Source organism: Equus przewalskii, chromosome 18 (genome assembly GCF_037783145.1).
Source record: "Equus przewalskii isolate Varuska chromosome 18, EquPr2, whole genome shotgun sequence".
In the NCBI taxonomy this organism is placed as follows: Eukaryota; Metazoa; Chordata; class Mammalia; order Perissodactyla; family Equidae; genus Equus; species Equus przewalskii.
Window position 1 is genome coordinate 46,603,648 of NC_091848.1, and position 18,602 is coordinate 46,622,249.

Below are 18,602 nucleotides of genomic sequence, written 5' to 3' on the forward strand. Positions count from 1 at the left end.
ATTTATAAAAATGAATATAACGATGCGAGCCTCATAGGAATCAGTTTGACAGGATCTGGGACATAGCTCCGTTGATTACAATTGGATCTGAGTAGTGGGTCAAATGTACATGCTTCTCTGGAGAGAAATAAATGTATAAAGGCACACACCAGGAAGTTCGGTCATTAACACCTCAACTCTCCAAGCAGGAAATGCTGCTTCTTAAATTGCTCATGAGTCAGAAACACAACAGAGTAAAGAGTAGGGGATTTCTCATCAGGGCTATGGGGCAGAGCAGGAGAAGTAAAAGACCACAGCTAGCTAGGTATATGGTATGCTGGAGGAAAAACATAGAGGTAAGGACAGGAAAAAACAGCAGGGAACTTGCTTTAGAAGATGACTTCTGCTTCTGGAATACTGTTCACAGTTTTTCTCCTTTTCATAGCTGGTAAGTCTATGGGGAGAGGTTGGGGAAATTGCTCATGTTAAGACCACTGATTATGGCCACAATGATGCTAAAATCAATAGTTGATTCTCAGTTTGCTTCTTATTTGACCCATCAGCAGCATTTCACACAATCTTTTGGTTTGCTTCTACTTTACTCGCTACTCCTTTTCAGTCTCCTTTGTTGATTCCCCTTCTTTTCCCAACCTTTCAACCTTGGAGTATTCCAGGCTCTTCTACACTCACTCCCTTGGTGATTTGTCCAGTTTCTTGGATTTGAAAGCATTTATATTTGAAAATTTCCACACTTATATGTCCATCCTGGGCCTCTCTGCCTACTTGACGTATTCACTAGGATGTCTAACAGAGGGCTTAAATTTAACATGCCCCAAACTGACCTCCCTTATCTTTCCAAACATGCCTCACTTCCCGTCCTTCTCCTCTTTGTGGATGGCAACCCCATTCTTTCAGTTCTTCAGACTAAACCTCTGGGATAATCTTTAAATCTTCTCTTTGTGTCACATTCCATATGCACTCCATCAGCAACCCCTGTTCTCTCTAACTTCACGACACATCCAGATTCCTACCTCTTCTCAACCCCTCTGCAACTACCTTCCTGAGTCAAGCCACCACCAGGCCTGATGGTTTTATTGCATTAGCCTCATAACTGGCTTTCCTCCTCCCACTCAATCTGCTCTTAACAGAGTAACCTGAGTGATCCCGTTAAAACTTAGGTAGATCACGTCGTTCGTCTTCTTCAGACACTCCAGTGGCTCCCTATTTCACTTTGAATAAAAGCCTAAGAACTTACAGTGTTCCCCAAGGCCTTATGTCATCTACTGCCCATTCTCTGTCATCTCTTGGTCCTCACATCACCTCTGACAACTCTCCCCATTCTTCACTCTGTTCTGGCTATTCTGGCTTTTGTTTTCTCTCCCTCAAAACTGCCAGGCCCCCTTCTTTCTTGGGATTTGAATGTCTGGCTCTTTTCCTAGATATCTATATGGCTAACTTCTTCACCTCTTTCAAAGCTTTGTTTAAATGTCGCCTAACCTGAGTGCCCTATTTAAAATTTCTACCAATTCCCACCCCAAAACCTCATTCCCAGACCGCTCTTACCACACATTTTTTTTTTTTCATAACTCTGATATCACCAGCATAGTATTTCTTGACCATTTTCTTCTTGTTGAGTACACGACTTTTTAGGGAACTCCATTCCATTGTTGGATAATTTGTTTAAATTTATTTCAGGGGCCAGCCTGGTGGCATAGTGGTTATGTACCGCATGCTCCACTTCGGTGGCCAGGGTTCACAGTTTGGATCCTGGGTGCAGACCTACACCACTCAACAAGCCATGCTGTGGCAGTGTCCCACATACAAGATAGAGGAACATGGGCACCAATGTTAGCTCAGGACCACTCTTCCTCAAGCAGAAAGAGGAAGATTGGCAACAGGTGGTGGCTCAGAGCCAATCTTCCTCAGAAAAAATAATTATTTCAAACTGAACTGGAAATTTGCATCCTATAATCTGTAATGTTGGTCACCATCTTTAAAAGCATGACACAAGGAATGGTTTATGAATTCTTTGCTAGTTTGACTTAATTTTAATCTTTTCATAGAGCTTATAAATTCAAAATTGGAAACCTACACCAAGTGTCAAAATGGTAAACACAGAAAACGCTTTGGATGATTCACCTCACAGTTGAGAGTTAAGCAGTATTATATTGCCACGTTTTGTACTTTTGCATTGGATTTCATATCTATGTAATGCAAACAGATGATAGATTTTTCTGTGTATGCCATTTTGTGGTATCATCTATTATCTTCTCACAGGGCTCTATAATGTGGATGACAAGTATGTGGTATGCAATCTCTCAAAGTTACCATGTAAAATACATGAAATCCCACAAGTGTGGTTGTCTTTTCCAGGTGGGGCTAAGCTTGTTTGAGCTAGCAGTTTTACCTAAAAACTTATGTAAACAGATCTTATGAGTGACTTCTGTATTGTGTATGTGAATGTCAACATACCCTTATTCATAGAGAGGAGTGGAAGTGATGATGAGTAGCTTAATTTCTGTTATGATATCCTTATCTTTGTGATTCTGACTTTAATTTATCTGGATTAGGAGCAAACAGATTCATATCAACTCAGATGAAGAATAAATCTCTCTGGAGCCCTAAATAGAACAAGATTATGAAGATGCCAGTCTCTGCTTGATGCTCTGCATTAACCCTCTTTGTTGATCTCATCAGCTAGTTGTGGGAGCATGAGGGAGACAGTGGATTTGACAGACCCTCATTCTGCCATGCCTGAATTTACACTGATCTTGGACTTTTTCCTAAATTTGAAATAGCAGAGACTTGTGTCCACTTGATGCCTTTGGCCTCATTTATCTGGAGGTTACCCTTGGGTGGCTTAACATAACTGTGAATAATGCCTATTGAACATTATGGAAGAAGCACAAGAATCACAAGATACAATCTTCACCCTGGAGGAGTGATTCTTCTTGCTTAATTTGTTTTAGAATCACCAAGTTCTAACAGGGTTCACTTACACAATAGAATTTTCTTTTTCTTTCCAAAGATGAAAGTTTAATTTGTCAAAAACAAGGACATCGGTAAGTTGGAGATATCATTGCCTCTTTTTTTTAAATTAAAGTAATATTGGTTTATAACGTTATATAAATTTCAAATGTACATTATTATATTTCAATTTCTGTGTAGATTATATCATATTCACCACCCAGAGACTAATTACAATCCATCACCATACACATGTGCCTAATCACCCCTCTTGCCCTCCTCCCTCCCTGCTTCCCCTCCCTTAACCACCAATCCAATCTCTGTCTCTGTGTGTTTGTTTGTTGTTGTTGTTATCATCTATTTATGAGTGAGATTGTATGGTATTTGACTTTCTCCCTCTGACTTATTTCACTTAGCATAATACCCTCAAGCTCCATTCATGTTGTCACAAATGGCAAGATCTCATCCTTTTTAATGGCTGAGTAGTATGTGTATATATTCCATTGTGTACATAGACCACATCTTCTTTATCCATTTATGCCTTAACGGGCACCTAGGTTGCTTCCAAGTCTTGGCTATTGTGAATAATGCTGCAATGAACATAGGGGTGCAGATATCTTTACACATTCATGTTTTCATGTTCTTTGGATTAATACCCAGCAGTGGAATAGCTGAATCACATGGTAATTCTATTCTTAGTTTTTTGAGGAATCTCCATACTATTTTCTATAGTGGCTGTACCAGTTTGAACTCCCACTAGCAGTGTATGAGAGTTCCCTTTTCTCCACATCCTCTCCAACACTCATTATTTTCTGTCTTGTTAATTATAGCCAATCTGATGGGCATGAAGCGATATCTCATTGTAATGTTTTTGTGAGGTAGATTAGCCCTGAGCTAACATCTGCCAGCAATCCTCCTCTTTCTGCTGAGGAAAAGTGGCCCTGAGCTAACATCTGTGCCCATCTTCCTCTATTTTATATGTGGGATGCCTGCCACAGCATGGCTGGATGAGTGGTGCCTAGGTCCACACCCAGGATCCAAACTGGCAAACCCCAGGCCCTGAAGCAGAGCACGTGAACTTAACCACTATGCCACTGGGCTGGCTCCTATTGCATTGTAGTTTTGATTTGCGTTTCCCTAATAACTAGTGATGTTAAACATCCTTTCATGTGCATGTTGGCCGTCTGTGTATCTTCTTTGGAGAACTGTCTGTTCAGATCTTTTGCCCATTTTTTAATTGTTTTTTTTTTCAGGTTTTTTTGTTGTTGAGATGTATGAGTTCTTTATATATTATGGATATTAACTCCTTATCAGATGTGGTTTGCAAATATCTTCTAGTTATTAGGTTGTCTTTTCGTTTTGTTCATGGTTTCCTTTGCTATGCAGAAGTTTTTTAGTTTGATGTAGTCCCTTTTGTTTATTTTTTGTGTTGTTTCTCTTGCCCAGTCAGACATGGTACTTGAAAATGTGCTGCTAAGACTAATGTTGAAGAGCGTACTGCCTATGTTTTCTTCTAGAAGTTTCATGGCTTCAAGTCTTACATTCAAATCTTTAATCCATTTAGAGTTAATTTTTATAAATGGTATAAGATAATGATCTACTTTCATTCTTTTCCATATGGCTGTCCAGTTTTCCCAACACTATTTATTGAAGAGACTTTCCTTTCTCCATTGTGTGTTCTTGGCTCCCTTGTCAATAATTAGCTGTCCACAGATGTGTGGGTTTATTTCTGGGCTCTCAATTCTGTTGCATTGATCTATGTATCCATTTTTGTGCCAGCACCATACTGTTTTGGTTACTATAGCTTCATAGTATAGCTCAAAATCAGGGAGTATAATACCTCCAGCTTTGTTCTTTTTTTTTCTCAGGATTCCTTTGGCTATTTGGCGTCTTTTCTTGGCCCATACAAATTTAGGATTCTTTGCTCTACTTCTGTGAAAACTGTTGTTGGAAGTTTAATAGGGATTGCATTGAATCTTTAGGTTGCTTTAGGGAGTGTGGACATTTTAACTATGATAAATCTTCCAATCCAAGAGCACAAAATATCTTTCCATTTCATTGTGTTTTCTTCAATTTCTTTCAACAATGTTTTATAGTTTTCAGTGTATAAATGTTTCACCTCTTTGGTTAAGTTTATTCCTAGGTATTTTATTCTTTTTGTTACAGTTATAAATGGGATTGTATTCTTAATTTCTCTTTCTGCAACTTTGTTGTTAGTGTATAGAAACACAACTGATTTTTGTAAGTTGATTTTGTATACTGCAACTTTACCAATTCATTTGTTATTTTTGAAAATTTTTTGGTGGATTCATTAGGGTTTTCTATATACAAAATCATGTCATCTGCAAATAGTGACAGTTTCACTTCTTATTTTCCAGTGTGGATCCCTTTTATTTCTTTTTCTTGCCTGATTGCTCTGGCTAAGACTTCCAACACTATGTTAAATAAGAGCAGTGAAAGTGGGCATCCTTGTCTGGTTCCTGTTCTTAGAGGGATAGCTTTCAGTTTTTCTCCATTGAGACTGATATTAGCTGTGGGTTTGTCATATATGGCCTTTATTATGATGAGGTATTTTCCGTATATACCTATTTTATTCAGAGTTTTTATCATAAATGGATACTATATCTCATCACATGCTTTCTCTGCATCTATTGAGATGATCATGTGAGTTTTATTCTTCATTTGCTGTATCTCGTTGATTGATTTGTGGATGTTGAACCATCCCTGCATCCCTGGAATAAATCATACTTGATCATGGTATATGATTTTTTAACATATTGTTATATTCAATTTGCTAGTATTTTTTCGAGGATTTTTGCATCAATGTTCATCAGTGATATTGGCCAGTAATTTTCTTTTTTTTGTGTTGTCCTTGTCTGGTTTTGATATCAAGGTAATGTTGGCTTTGTAGCATGAGTTAGGGAGCTTCTCTTCCTCTTCAATTATTTGAAAGAGTTTGAGAAGGATAGGTACCAAGTCTTCTTTGAATGTTTGTTAGAATTCACCAGGGAAGTCATCTGGTCCTGGACTTTTATTTTTTGGGAGGTTTTTGGTTATTGTTTCAATTTCCTTACTGGTGATTGATCTGTTCAAATTCTCTATTTCTTCTTCATTCGATTTTGGAAGGTTGTATGATTCTAAGAAATTATCCATTTCTTCTAGATTATCCAATTTGTTGGCATATAGCTTTTAGCAGTATTCTCTTATAATCTTTTGTATTTCTGAGATGTCCATTGTAATTTCTCCTCTTTCATTTCTGATTTTATTTATTTGAGTCTTCTCTTTTTTTTGGTGAGTCTAGCTAAAGGTTTGTCAATTTTGTTTATCTTTCCAAGGAACCAGCTCTTGGTTTCATTGATTTTTCTATTGTCTTTTTAGTCTCTATTTCATTTATTTCTGCTCTAATTTTTATTATTTCCTTCTTTCTACTGATTTTGGGCTTTGTTTGTTCTTCTTTTTACAGTTCGTTTAGGTGCACTGTTAGATTGTTTATTTGAGATTTTTCTTGTTTGCTGAGGTAAGCCTGTATTGCTACAAACTCCTTGCTTAGAACTTCTTTTGCTGTATCCCCTAAATTTTGGCATGTCATATGTTCATTTTCATTTGTCTCCAGGTATTTTTTGTTTTTTTCATTGACCCAATCATTGTTCAGTAGCATTTTGTTTAATCTCCACATATTTGTGGCTTTTCTGATTTTCTTCCTGTAGTTGATTTCTAGTTTCACACTTCTGTGGTCAGAAAAGCTGCTTGGTATTATTTCAATCTTCTTAAATTTATTGAGACTTGTTTTGTGGCCTAATATGTGGTCAATCCTGGAGAATGTTCCATGTTCATTTGAAAACAATACGTATTCTGTGGTTCTTGGATGGAACGTTCTCTATATATCTACTAAGTCCATCTGGTCTAATGTGTCATTTAAGGCCAATGTTCCCTGTTGATCTTCTGTTTGGATGATCTATTCATTGGTGTAAGTAGAGTGTTAAAGTCCCCTACTATTATTGTGTTATTATTTCTCTTTTTATGTCTGTTAACAATTGCTTTATATATTTAGGTGCTCCTATGTTGGGCGGATAGATATTTACAAGTGTTATATCCTCTTATTGGATTGTTCCCTTTATCATTTTGTAGTGCTCTTCTTTGTCTCTTGTTACAGTTTTTCTTTTGAAGTCTATTTTGTCTGTCATAAGTATTGCTACCCCTGCTTTCTTTCATTGCCATTTGCATGGAGTATCTTTTTCCATCCTTTCACTTTCAGTTTGTGAGTGTCTTTAGGTCTGAAGTGGGTGTCTTGTATGTAGCATATAGATAGGTCTTGTTGTTTTTCCAATCAGCCACCCCATGCCTTTTGACTGGAGCATTTAGTCCATTGATATTTAAAGTAGCTATTGATAAATATGTACTTATTGCCATTTTGTAACTTTTTTCTGGGTGTTTTAGCAGCTCTTCTCTGTTACTTTCTTCTTCTCTTGTTCTCGTCCCTTGTGGTTTGATGACTTTCTTTAGTATTATGTTTGGGCTCCTTTCTATTAATTTTTTGTGTGTTTATTATAGCTTTCTGGCTTGTGATTACCATGAGGTTTATATATAATAACCTATGTATATAGCAATCTATGTTAAGTTGATGGTCTCCTTAGTTTGACCTCTTTCTAAAAGTTCTAAGCTTTTACTCCCCTCCTCCCACATTTTATGTTTTTGATATAATATCTAACCTCTTTGTGTGTGTGTGTGTGTGTGTATCCATTACCCTCTTAACATGGAAATAGGTAATTTTAGTACTTTTGTCTTTTGACCTTCATATTATCTTCATAGGTGGTTCATCTGCTACCTTTACTGTATTTTTGCCTTTACCAGTGATTTTATTGTTTTTCTTTTGATAATATTCTTATTCTTATTTGTGATCTTCTCTTTCCCACTTAAATAAGTCCCTTTAGCATTTCGTGTAAGACTTGTTTCTTGGTGATAAACTCCTTTAATATTTACTTGTCTGGGAAACTCTTTATCTCTCTTTCCATTCTGAATGATAACCTTGCTGGGTAGAGTATTCTTGGCTGTAGGTTTTTTCCTTTCAGCACTTTACATATACATGCCACTCCCTTCTAGCCTGTAAGGTTTCTGCTGAGAAGTTCGCTGATAGCCTTATGGGGTTTCTTTTGAGTGTAACCTGTTGCCTTTCTCTTGAAACTTTTAGGATTCTCTCTTTATCTTTAATTCTTGACATTTTAATTATAATGTGTCTTGGTGTGAGCCTCTTTTGGTTTATCTTGTTTGGTGTTCTCTGTGCTTCCTGTACCTGGATGTCTGTTTCATCCTCAGGTTAGGAAAGTTTTCAGCTATTATTTCTTCAAATAGATGCTCTGTCACTTTGTCTGCCTCCCCCTTCTGAGACTCCTATAACACAAATATGAGTGTGCTTGATGTTGTCCCAGAGGCCCCATAGACTGTCGTCATTCTTTTTTCTTTCATCTGTTCAGCTTGGGTGATTTCCTCTAGTCTTTCCTCCAGCTTGCCAATCCATTCTTCTGTATCATCTGCTTTGCTATTGAGACCCTCTAGTGAATTTTTCATTGCCAGTATTGTATTCTTCATTTCTGATTGGGTCTTTTATGTATTTTCCAATTCTTTGTTGATGTTCTCACAGAATTCATCCATTCTTCTCCCAAGATCAGTGAGCATCCTTATGACTATTAGTTTGAACTCTTTATCAGGTAGATTGATTATCTCTGTTTCATTTAGTTCTTTTTCTGGCATTTTGTCCTGTTCCCTTACTTGACATGTATTCCTTTGTCTCCTCACTTTGGCTTTTTTTCTGTGCTGATATCTATGTATTAGGTAGATCAACTATGTCTCCTGATCTTGGAGAGGTGGTCTTGTGTAAGAGATGCCTTATGAGGCCCAGCAGTGTGCTTCCCTTTCATCACCAGTTTCAAATGTTGTGAGTGTCCCCTGTGGGGGCTACATGTGTACTTCTGTTGTGGCAAGGTTGTTCTTGCTGCAGGTGCCTGGGCAGGCTAGGTTGTCCCTCTAGCCAGTTAGTTGTAATGCTCAGCTGCATGTGGCTGCTCTGGTCCCTTCTGTCACTTTATTGGATGTGGAGAGCCCCAGCATAGTTGGCTGCAAGATCTAATAGTACATTAGTGTTGCAGTTTTTCTTTTGGGCCCGCAGCATGGCTGGTTGCTAGGCTCAAGGGTTTACAATTGCTTTAGGCCTCTGGCTTTCAAGGCTGTTTTCAGCTCTCTCAGATTTGCCACTGGGGCTGGCCCCAGGCAAAGGAACACCCAATTGTTTCAGGCTTTGGAAGGTGAGGCTTATCCCCTATGTGGCTGTTTGAGAAGCAAAGTCTGCTGCAGCTGACAGGCCCCACTGCCCACAAGGCCACACATGTCATCAACAGAGTCCTACACCATGTGTACATCTCCACCGACTGAAGCATATCAAGTTGCCCCACTGCAGAGGCCCCATACTCTCCACCAACACAGGCCTACCCCTCACACCTGCCCTGCCTCACACAGGGAGACCCACTTGCCCTGCTGCAGAGCATCCAAGCACCCAGCCTATGCAGGCCCACAAGTTGCCCAAGGGCTTGCTGTTGGGTGGGGCTAGTCCCTAGGGCAAGCTGCCTGCCCTTGCTGAGCTGGATTAAATCAGTGCTCTAGTAGAAGGGGGAGACTACTGGGCAAACAGGCCAGGGGAAGAACTCCAATGGTCTCTGCCACCATCTGTGTCATCATGCCTGTCCTAGGTTTCAATAATGGCTGCCACCAATGTCTCAGTTCCTGGAGAGATCTCATCTCTCACTGAGATGCACCCAGAGCCTATCAAGTGAGCCTCTTTTCATCAAAGGACTGTGCACCTTTCTTTCTGGTGATTTTAGGTTGCTTTCTGAAATGAGTGAATTTATGCATGGGCCCTTTAAGAGCAGACTTTTATTTTCCTTTATGTCTGAGAGCTTTTCTAGGGGTATTCCCTGTTTTAGTTAATAATCAGCAAAGCCAAATATTATGACATTTGTCTTGGTTGTGCTGAGACCGAAAGCTGCTTATTGTGGTAATGCTCCCCCGCTCAGATCCCCCACTCCTCTAGGGAAGACTTCATACCTTAAGACTTTTACCAGCCAACTGTGAAACACTGTGGCTAGAATGTGGCTTTTTTCTCTCCAGGAAGGAATTTCCGGCTTCTACCTCAGTCAGCCCTGTCCTTTGCTTTGGGGGTTCTTTTTATCCAGTTTTCGGTTCTCTCTCAGGGTAATTGTTCCAAGGGCAGTTGTAAATTTGTTGTATCCATGGGAGGAGGTGAGTTCAGAGTCTGTCTATGCTGCTATCTTGACACTATCCTCTAGATTTTCTTATTAACAGGGATGGAAATAGAAATTGGGGGTAGCTGATCATTTATGTGAAAGCTTTTATGTCTTATATGCATTTTTTTAAGATGTGATAGGGCACAGCAGCAATCTTTGTGGGGCAAAATAGCATATAATCAGAAGAAATAGGTTTCTATTTAAAAGTGCAAATAGCTTTCTATTCACAATTGCACTGCTAACTAGAATTGCTAAATTCAGAATAACAAGTACTAAATCAGATCACATTTTTCTTTTTTCTATATTTTCTTGATCCCTAACATTTTTGACACTTTAGAGGACAAGAGAAGAGCAATCTTTGGACTTTCAAGCTTGTTATAGCTTAGTTCTAGTCAAAATGTGGTCCAAGGACCCCTTGCAGGAAGTCCTCAAGGTTGTTTCTATTTTCATAATAATACTAAGATGTTATTTTGCTTTTTGCACTTACATCTCTCATAAGTGCACAATAGAATTTTCTATATGCTGCGTGGCATATATTAATATTATTGCTTTGATGGCTTATGGAGTGACTACTTGTATACTTTTTGTGTGTTTCTAGATTTTTCTAAGGTAATTTCTTTGGGGTCCTCAATAATTTCTAAGGATATAAAGGGATCCTGAGACCATAATGTCTGATAATTGCTGTTTTAGCTGATAAGAAATACATAATAGGACCACTTAAGACTGAATTAGTTTTAACTTTGGGAATCATCACTTTAGAAAATTATATAAAGTTATAAAATATTATCAAATGTGAAAAAACTTAATGAAAATTCATAAATTGTATCATTTGATTTACCTGAATTGGTTGTATATTTCTGAGTTGCTGGCTGTCGGTCTTTTTTAGAGTTATAAAAAGATATTTGCGATTCCTGGTGGTTAAGACTCAGACTTGTTCCTGAACTGTAGAGCTTGCTCTCTCTTTCTGTGTTTTTGTCTTGTTTTATAAATGAAGTGACTTCTGGCCATTTTCTTTAAAATTAACACAAGCAGGGCTCTGGTTTTTGTTATTAACTTACACAGCCTCCAACCTTAACAACCTGCCTTCTGGACAAACACTGTGTGTTTAACCAGCCAGTTTGTGGTATTTTGCAGCCAGTTTGTGGCTGCATTAGTTGACTAATACACTGTGGGACTTGGTCTAACTTGCCTTAAGTATGTGTCAAGTTTGATATAAATACTTTTCCATTTTTAACTAAATAAACACTTGAGGTATCTCACTTATTGCTTTTGTTTTCCCAAATCTAAATGTTTACCGCATCTTTCTCTGGGGTTTTTAAAGTCTCCTACTGTTTTTCAAGATACCTTTCTAACATAGTTCTGCCAAATATGTTATAAATCAGCATTAACATTTACTGCGGGGATATCTATGAGTGGTCACTTAGGTATATATTTTTCTCTTTGGTTTTTTTATTTTAAATAATGACACTCTATTTTGGTGAAAACGAAACATGCTTACTATAGGAAATTCAAGCAATAGAGAAAAACGTAATTTCATAAATTTCCACCACCTGGAAACACTGTTAACGTTAGTCGAATGATGTATGAATATATGTAAAAAGAAGGAAAGACAGAAATTATTTCACAAAAATTCTTTTATATAATCATGTTACTTTCAATACAAAATATTACATTTATTGTTACTTGATTTTAAACTAGAGGAAGAAACAGAAGTTCTTACTGAATTTGAGATAAAAATGTCTCCACCATGTACAACACCAAGAGTGAACATTAGTGTTAAGTAGGGACTTTGAGTGATAATGATATATCAGTGTTGGTTCATCGATTGTAACAATTGTGCCACTTCGGTGGGGATGTTGATAATGGGAGAGGCTATGCATGAGTTGGGGTTCAGCGTACATAGGGACTCTTTGTACTTTCGGCTCAATTTTGCTGTGAACCTCAAACTGCTCTAAAAAATAAAGTATATATGCATATATACGTATATAAATATGAGCTCCTTTTCAGAAGCAATATTTTCCAGTTTACTGTAATGATGTATAAGGCATTCAATAAACTAAACTAAAGAAAACAAAACAAAAACTACAGCATGCCAAGTAGAGAAAGCAAATCTGCGTATGTGTTTATTCAAATGAGTTTGGACTCTTGCCACCTACATACAAAAAAAAAATGTCTTTACAAGATGAAACACTTATTTCTAAAGGATTTCTCTAAGTTAAAAGATTGCGGACATTTTTTAAGAGGATGATATAACTTATGTTATATTTTCACTGTCACATAGTGTCAGTTGTCTCCCTGACATGAAAAACGAAGAAATCTTAACAACTTTACACTTCTTCAAACCACCTTTCCTCCTACTTTCTGATTTGTTAGTTATATATCATTTTTATATTTTGAAGGTTTCAAATATTTACATTCTGTTCTTTAGCCATAATTCCCTCAAGTGTTTAGTTTTAACTATACATTTAAATGGATTTACTGTTAATCACTAATCGTGATTTCTTTTTTACATTTGTATTTTGTTTCGTGGGATAGCACTATCTAGTTCTTTTTTCTTTTGTTTTACAACTGGAGGAGTACGAGAGGGAAGAGGGAGGATGACAAAAATGAGAGTTTGTGTCCATTTTTAAATTCTCTCCTGTCCTCTTTGGTACAGATCTGCAGGTAAGATGAAATAAAACCCATCATAGCTCACTCAGAATATGTCTCTCTCTCTGTCATGCTACTCACTGAATGTATGGTAGGATCTGTTAGCTGACAATGTAATCATGGAGTTATTAGCTGGCCTAGTTTTCATTCTAAGTGAGAACAAAAAAGATTAAAAAAATCCTCTCAGGAGTAAAGCAAAATAAATTCTTACTCATTATCAAAACCATTTGGAGACTACTGATTAGACAATATATCGCTAAAAAGTTACAGCAGATATAGATACTGTAGCATTCAAAATAACCAAATACCTCGCCTGTGGTTCAGATGAGAACTAAGCAAAGAATAGTTTATTCTAAGCCATGATGTTTCTGATAACCACAATTGACCGCACTGTGAGAACCTTATACTTGGTTTGTGCGTATATGTTACATTTGCATTCATGTGATTAATTCTATTAGAGAAAATGTTTGTGGTGGAAATGTCTGAGATAACAATCAACCTGAACAGGAAGTTCATGTGGGTAACTATTTCAGTGTTAAATATGCACTTTAGAGAGGCAGGTGGAGGAGAAGGATGAGAAAGACTGCCCAGAGAACTGAGGGGGAGGTGCAATGAGGCAAGCTGGCTGTGGACGTGGTCAGAGTACCTGGAGCCCCAGACAAGTCTAAGCAGAAGCAGCTGAAGCCATGCTTGATGAAAGGCTGTAAAGTCTCCAAAAGTGACTAAGAAAGTGACCAGATTTTGCCATATAAGAAATAGGTTACCTCCAAGGCAAATAAAAATATCTAACTTTTGAGGAGAATAAAGTTAGAGACTGTGGCATAGAAATGGTTAGAGACCATCTAAAAACAAATATATTGAGAGACATCACCAAGAATGGCAGGGTAGGGAACTCCAAACTCTCTTCCTCCTCTAAAGCAACAATTAGGCTAGCAAAAGCTGTCAGAATCAACTTTTTCAGAACTCTGGAATCTAATGAAAAGCTTACAATGACCAGCAGAATGCTAGTGAAGAACAAAGCTGCTAAATTTCAGTAAGAGCCTGATATGGCATTTTAACTTACCTGCCTTCTACCTGCTAATCCCCAGTTGGGCAGCGGCTAATGGGAAAGTAGCCCATACTTCTGCTGTGGCTTACTGATGCCAGAGGGGGCAATATGGACCTTGTTCTCAAAGAATTATGGTTGTGTGTTTTGACCTGTCTAGCAGCTCCCTGAGGAATTGACTTAGGGGCTTGCCTTGTTTCTCTCATCTTGGAACTATCTCAGGGCTGGAGCTGCCTTCTTGGTAGCATTTGTCAAAAGCATTTAATGTCAAACATATACTGGCAGCTGCTTGGGGGAAGGGATAAAAGACTGGGCAAGCAGTAGACACACCAAAAAGCCTGAGAAGGAAGAGGCTGGAAAAAGAGATATGTGGGAGACTAAAGACCTTAAAAAGCTCCCTTGTATTCTGGGGAATCTGGAAGATCACTCACATGCCCAGGGCTAGACACATGCTCAGAAAAGATCTGAGAAGGTTCTAAGCTCTCACCTCTGGCTGACATTCAGGCTCGGCTCAAGCAGGAAGTGAAGGCTAAGGCAGAGTTGTCAATTGCCTGGTGAATGTTAATACACACACAGAGCCCATCTGCAGGGACTAGGAGAGTTTTTTCCCCCACTAAGTCTAGATGTTTAAGGGCATTACTGTCAAATCACTAGCTGACCAATAAACTAATGCGATGGAGATTTCAGAGGTGGCACACAACAAAGAAGAAAGTTGTTAAAAAATTAGTTTAGAAAAGTCACTAAACAAACAAAAGCAACTACGATAAGCAGCAACAATAAATCCAGTAGAGATGGGAGAATCAGATTTCCAGAATTGCCATAATATTATAAGATTTAAAATTTTCAGTTTTCAACAAAAATTATGAGGCATAAAAGAATTAAGAAAGAACAGCCTGTACACAGAAAGCAAATAAAGCAACTGTCTCTAAAGAAACACTTACTTACTAGTAAAAGGATTTAAATAAACTATTTTAATAGTTTATAATAGTCGAAGAAAACTATGCACAAAGAGTGAAAGGAAACAAGGAGGATGACATCTCACCAAATAGAGAATATAAATAAAGAAATAAAAATTATAAAAAAGAAACAAGTAGAAATTCTGGAGCTGTAAAGTATAATAACTGAAATAAAAAATTCACTAGAGAGATTCAATAGCAGATTTGAACAGGCAGAAGAAAGAAACAGAATTTGAAGATAGTTCAATTGAGATTATCCAGTCTGAGGAGCAGAAAGAAAAAAGAATGAAGAAAAATGAACAGAACCTAAAAGATCTGTGGAACACACAAATTGCCAAAAGTGACTCAAGAAGAGATAGAAAATCTGAACAGACCTATTACAAGTAGAGAGATTGAATCAGTAAAAAAAAACCTCCCAACAAAGAAAAGCCCAGGGTGAGAGGGCTTCATTGGAGATTCTACTAAACATTTTAAAAAGAATTAATGCCAATCCTTCTCAAATTCTTCCAATAAGTAGAAAAGGAGGAAGCATCTACTAATTAATTTAACGAGGTCAACATTACTGTGATATCAAAGTCAGACAAAGACATCACAGGAAGAGAAAACTACAGACAAATATACTTTATGAATATAGATGGAAAAATCCTCAGCAGAATACTAGCAAACTGAATCCAGTAGCATATTAAAAGAATTATATACCACATAAAGTGAGATTTATCTCAGGAATGCAAAGCTTGTTTAACATACAAAAACTAATCAATGTAATTCATCACTTTGATAGAAGGAAGGAAGAAAAACCCCACATGATCATCTAATTTGATGCAGAAAAAGCAATTGGCAAAATCTAATACTCTTTTGTGATAAGAACACCTAACAAACTATGAATAGAAAGGAAGTTCCTCAACACAATAAAAAGAATTTATGAAAAACCCACAGCTAACATCATAATCAGTGATGAAAAGCTTTCCCTTTAAGGTCAGGAAAAAGACAAAAATAGCCACTTTTGCCACTTCTATTCAATATTATACTGCAAGTTCCAGGAAAAGAAACTAAAGTTATCCAAATTGGAGAGGAAGAAATAAAACTATCTCTGTTCACATGTGACATGATCTTATACATAGAAAATCCTAAACACATTACCATAAAACCCTCCCAAAACAATTAGGGCTAATAAACCAATTTGACAAAGTTGTGGAATACAAAATCAACATGGGAAAATGAGTTGCATTTCTATACACTAGCAATGAACAAACTGAAAAGCAAATTAAGAAAACAATTCCATTTGCAATAGCATTGAAAAAATTTAAATATTTAGGAATAAATTTAACCAACGAGCTGCAAGATTTGTACTTTGAAATCATTAAAACATTGCCAAAAAAATTAAAGAAGATCTACAAAAATGGAAAGACATCCTGTGTTCTTGGATTGGTAACTTAATATTAAGATGTTAATACTACTCAAAGAGGGCTTTTTTTGCAAAAATGGAAAATCCTGAAATTCATATAGAATTTTGTGGGATCTCAAATAATCAAAACAATATTGGAAAAGAAGGATAAAGTTTGAAGACTCACATTCCCAATTTCAAAACTTCCTACAAAGCTACAGTAATCAAAACAGTTTGGCACTAGCCAAAGGATAGACATAAAGACCAATGGAATAGAATTGAGAGTCTAGAAGTAAATCCAGACACCTATGGCCCATTGATTTTCAACAAAGGCACCAAGATCATTAACTGGGGGAAAGAATAATGTCTTCATCAAGTGATGCTGGGACAGCTGGATCACCACATGAAAAAAAATGAAGTTGGACCCTTATCTCACACCATATACAAAAATTGACCCCAAATAGACCAAAGATCTAAGTAGGAGAACTAAAACTATAAAACTGTTAGAAGAAAACTTCTTCACTATGTTTGGATTTGGCAACGGGTTTTTTTTAGATATGACACCAAGAGCACAAGCATCCAAAGAAAATACAGAAATTAGACTTTATCAAAATTAAAAACTTCTGTACATCAAAGTACACTATCAAAAGAGTGAGACAACATATAGAATGTGAAAAAATATTTGAAAATCATATATCTGATAAGGTTCTGGTGTCCAAAATGTATAAAACACTCATACTGCTCAAAAACAAACAACCCAACTGAAAAATGGGTAAAAGACTTGAATAGACATTTTTCTGACAAAGATATACAAATGGCCAACAAGCATATGATAAGATGGTCAATGTCATTAGTCATTAGGGAAATGCAAATCAAAACCACAATAAGATATCGTATCCCACCCACTAGAATGGTAATCATCATCATTATCACCATCATCATGAAACAGAAAATAGCAAGTTTAGGCAAGGATGTGGAGGAATTGGAGCCCTCATATATTTCTAATAAAAATGTACAATGGCGAGGCCACTGTAAACAACAATTTGGTGAGTCTTCAATAAGTTAAACATAGAATTGCGCATGGCTCAGCAATTTCACTCAAGTATATAGACAAAAGAAGTGAAAACAGGTGTTCAAACAAAAACTGGAACACTAACGTTTGTAGTAGCACTATTTACAATAGCCAAAGTAGGAAACAATCCAAAATCTCATCAACTGTTGGATGTATAAACAAAATGTGCCATATCTATACAATGGAATATTATTCAACCGTGAAAAGTAATGAAATACTGACACATGCTACAACACAGATGAACCTTTAAAACATCATGCTGCATGAAAGAAGCCAGACACAAAAGGCCACATACTGTATGACTTCATTTATCTGAAATATCCAGAATAGGGAAATTCACAGAAACGTGAAGCAGATTAGTGTTTGTCAGGGGCTAGGGGTAGGCGGAATAGGGAGTGACTACTTAATGGGTATACAGTCTCCTTTGCGGATGATAAAAACCTCTGGAACTTGGTAATGGCGATGGTTTCATAGCATTGTGAATGCACTGAATGACACTGAATCATACACTTTAAAATGGATAAAATGGTGAAATTTAAGTTATATATATTTGCCACAATAAAAAAAAATGCACCTTAGTGCATGTAATATCTAGAGGAAGAGAATCTATAGGAACACTTACAAATGACAGAATGGAAGTTATTTCTAATTTTAAGTTTTTAAATTAAACTTTTTACTTTGAGATAATTGTAGATTCACAAGCAATTGTAAGAAGTAATATAGAGAGATTCTATGTGCCCTTTATCCAGTTTCCTCCAATGGTAATATTTTGCAAAACTATACACATAATGTTTATAATATAATATATAAAACAATAACACAACCAGGATATTGGCAATGATATAGTGAAAATACAAAATGGTTCCATCATACCATCTGCAGCTAGTAACAATTTTGTTTCTTTCTTTCTCATCTGTATGCCTTTTATTTCCTTTTCTTGCCTTATTGCACTAGCTAGAACTTTTAACACTAGGTTGAACAAAAGTTGTGACAGCAGTGATCTTTGCCTTATTTTCTTTCTTAGGGGGCAAGCATTCTCTCTTTCAACATTTAGGATAACATTAACTGTAGGTTTTTGTAGATGCTTTTTATCACATTGGGGAAGTTCCCTATTATTATTATTCCTATTCCTATTTTTCTGAAAGATTTTTTTTTCATCATGAATTAGTGTTATGGACTGAACTATCCCAAAATTCATACATTGAAGCCCTAATCCCCAATGTGGCTGTATCAGGAGATAGGGCCTTTGAGAAGG

General features: G+C 36.9%; 1 protein-coding gene across 4 annotated transcripts in view; it reads left to right on the forward strand.

Moving 5' to 3' along the window:
- Positions 1 to 227: 227 nt before the first annotated feature.
- Positions 228 to 18,602, forward strand: part of LOC103560843 (cell surface glycoprotein CD200 receptor 1) — a 62,661-nt gene continuing 44,286 nt past the window's right edge. For 2 of the 4 annotated variants that reach the window (XM_070581967.1, XM_070581969.1), the window contains exon 1: positions 228 to 427. Coding sequence is in view for 2 of the 4 variants with exons in the window: in XM_070581969.1 (XP_070438070.1) it covers positions 376 to 427 (52 nt within the window). In the remaining 2 variants the exon portion in view is untranslated. The remainder of the gene's footprint in view (positions 428 to 18,602) is intronic. The other 2 variants (XM_070581972.1, XM_070581970.1) reach the window with 1 other exon arrangement.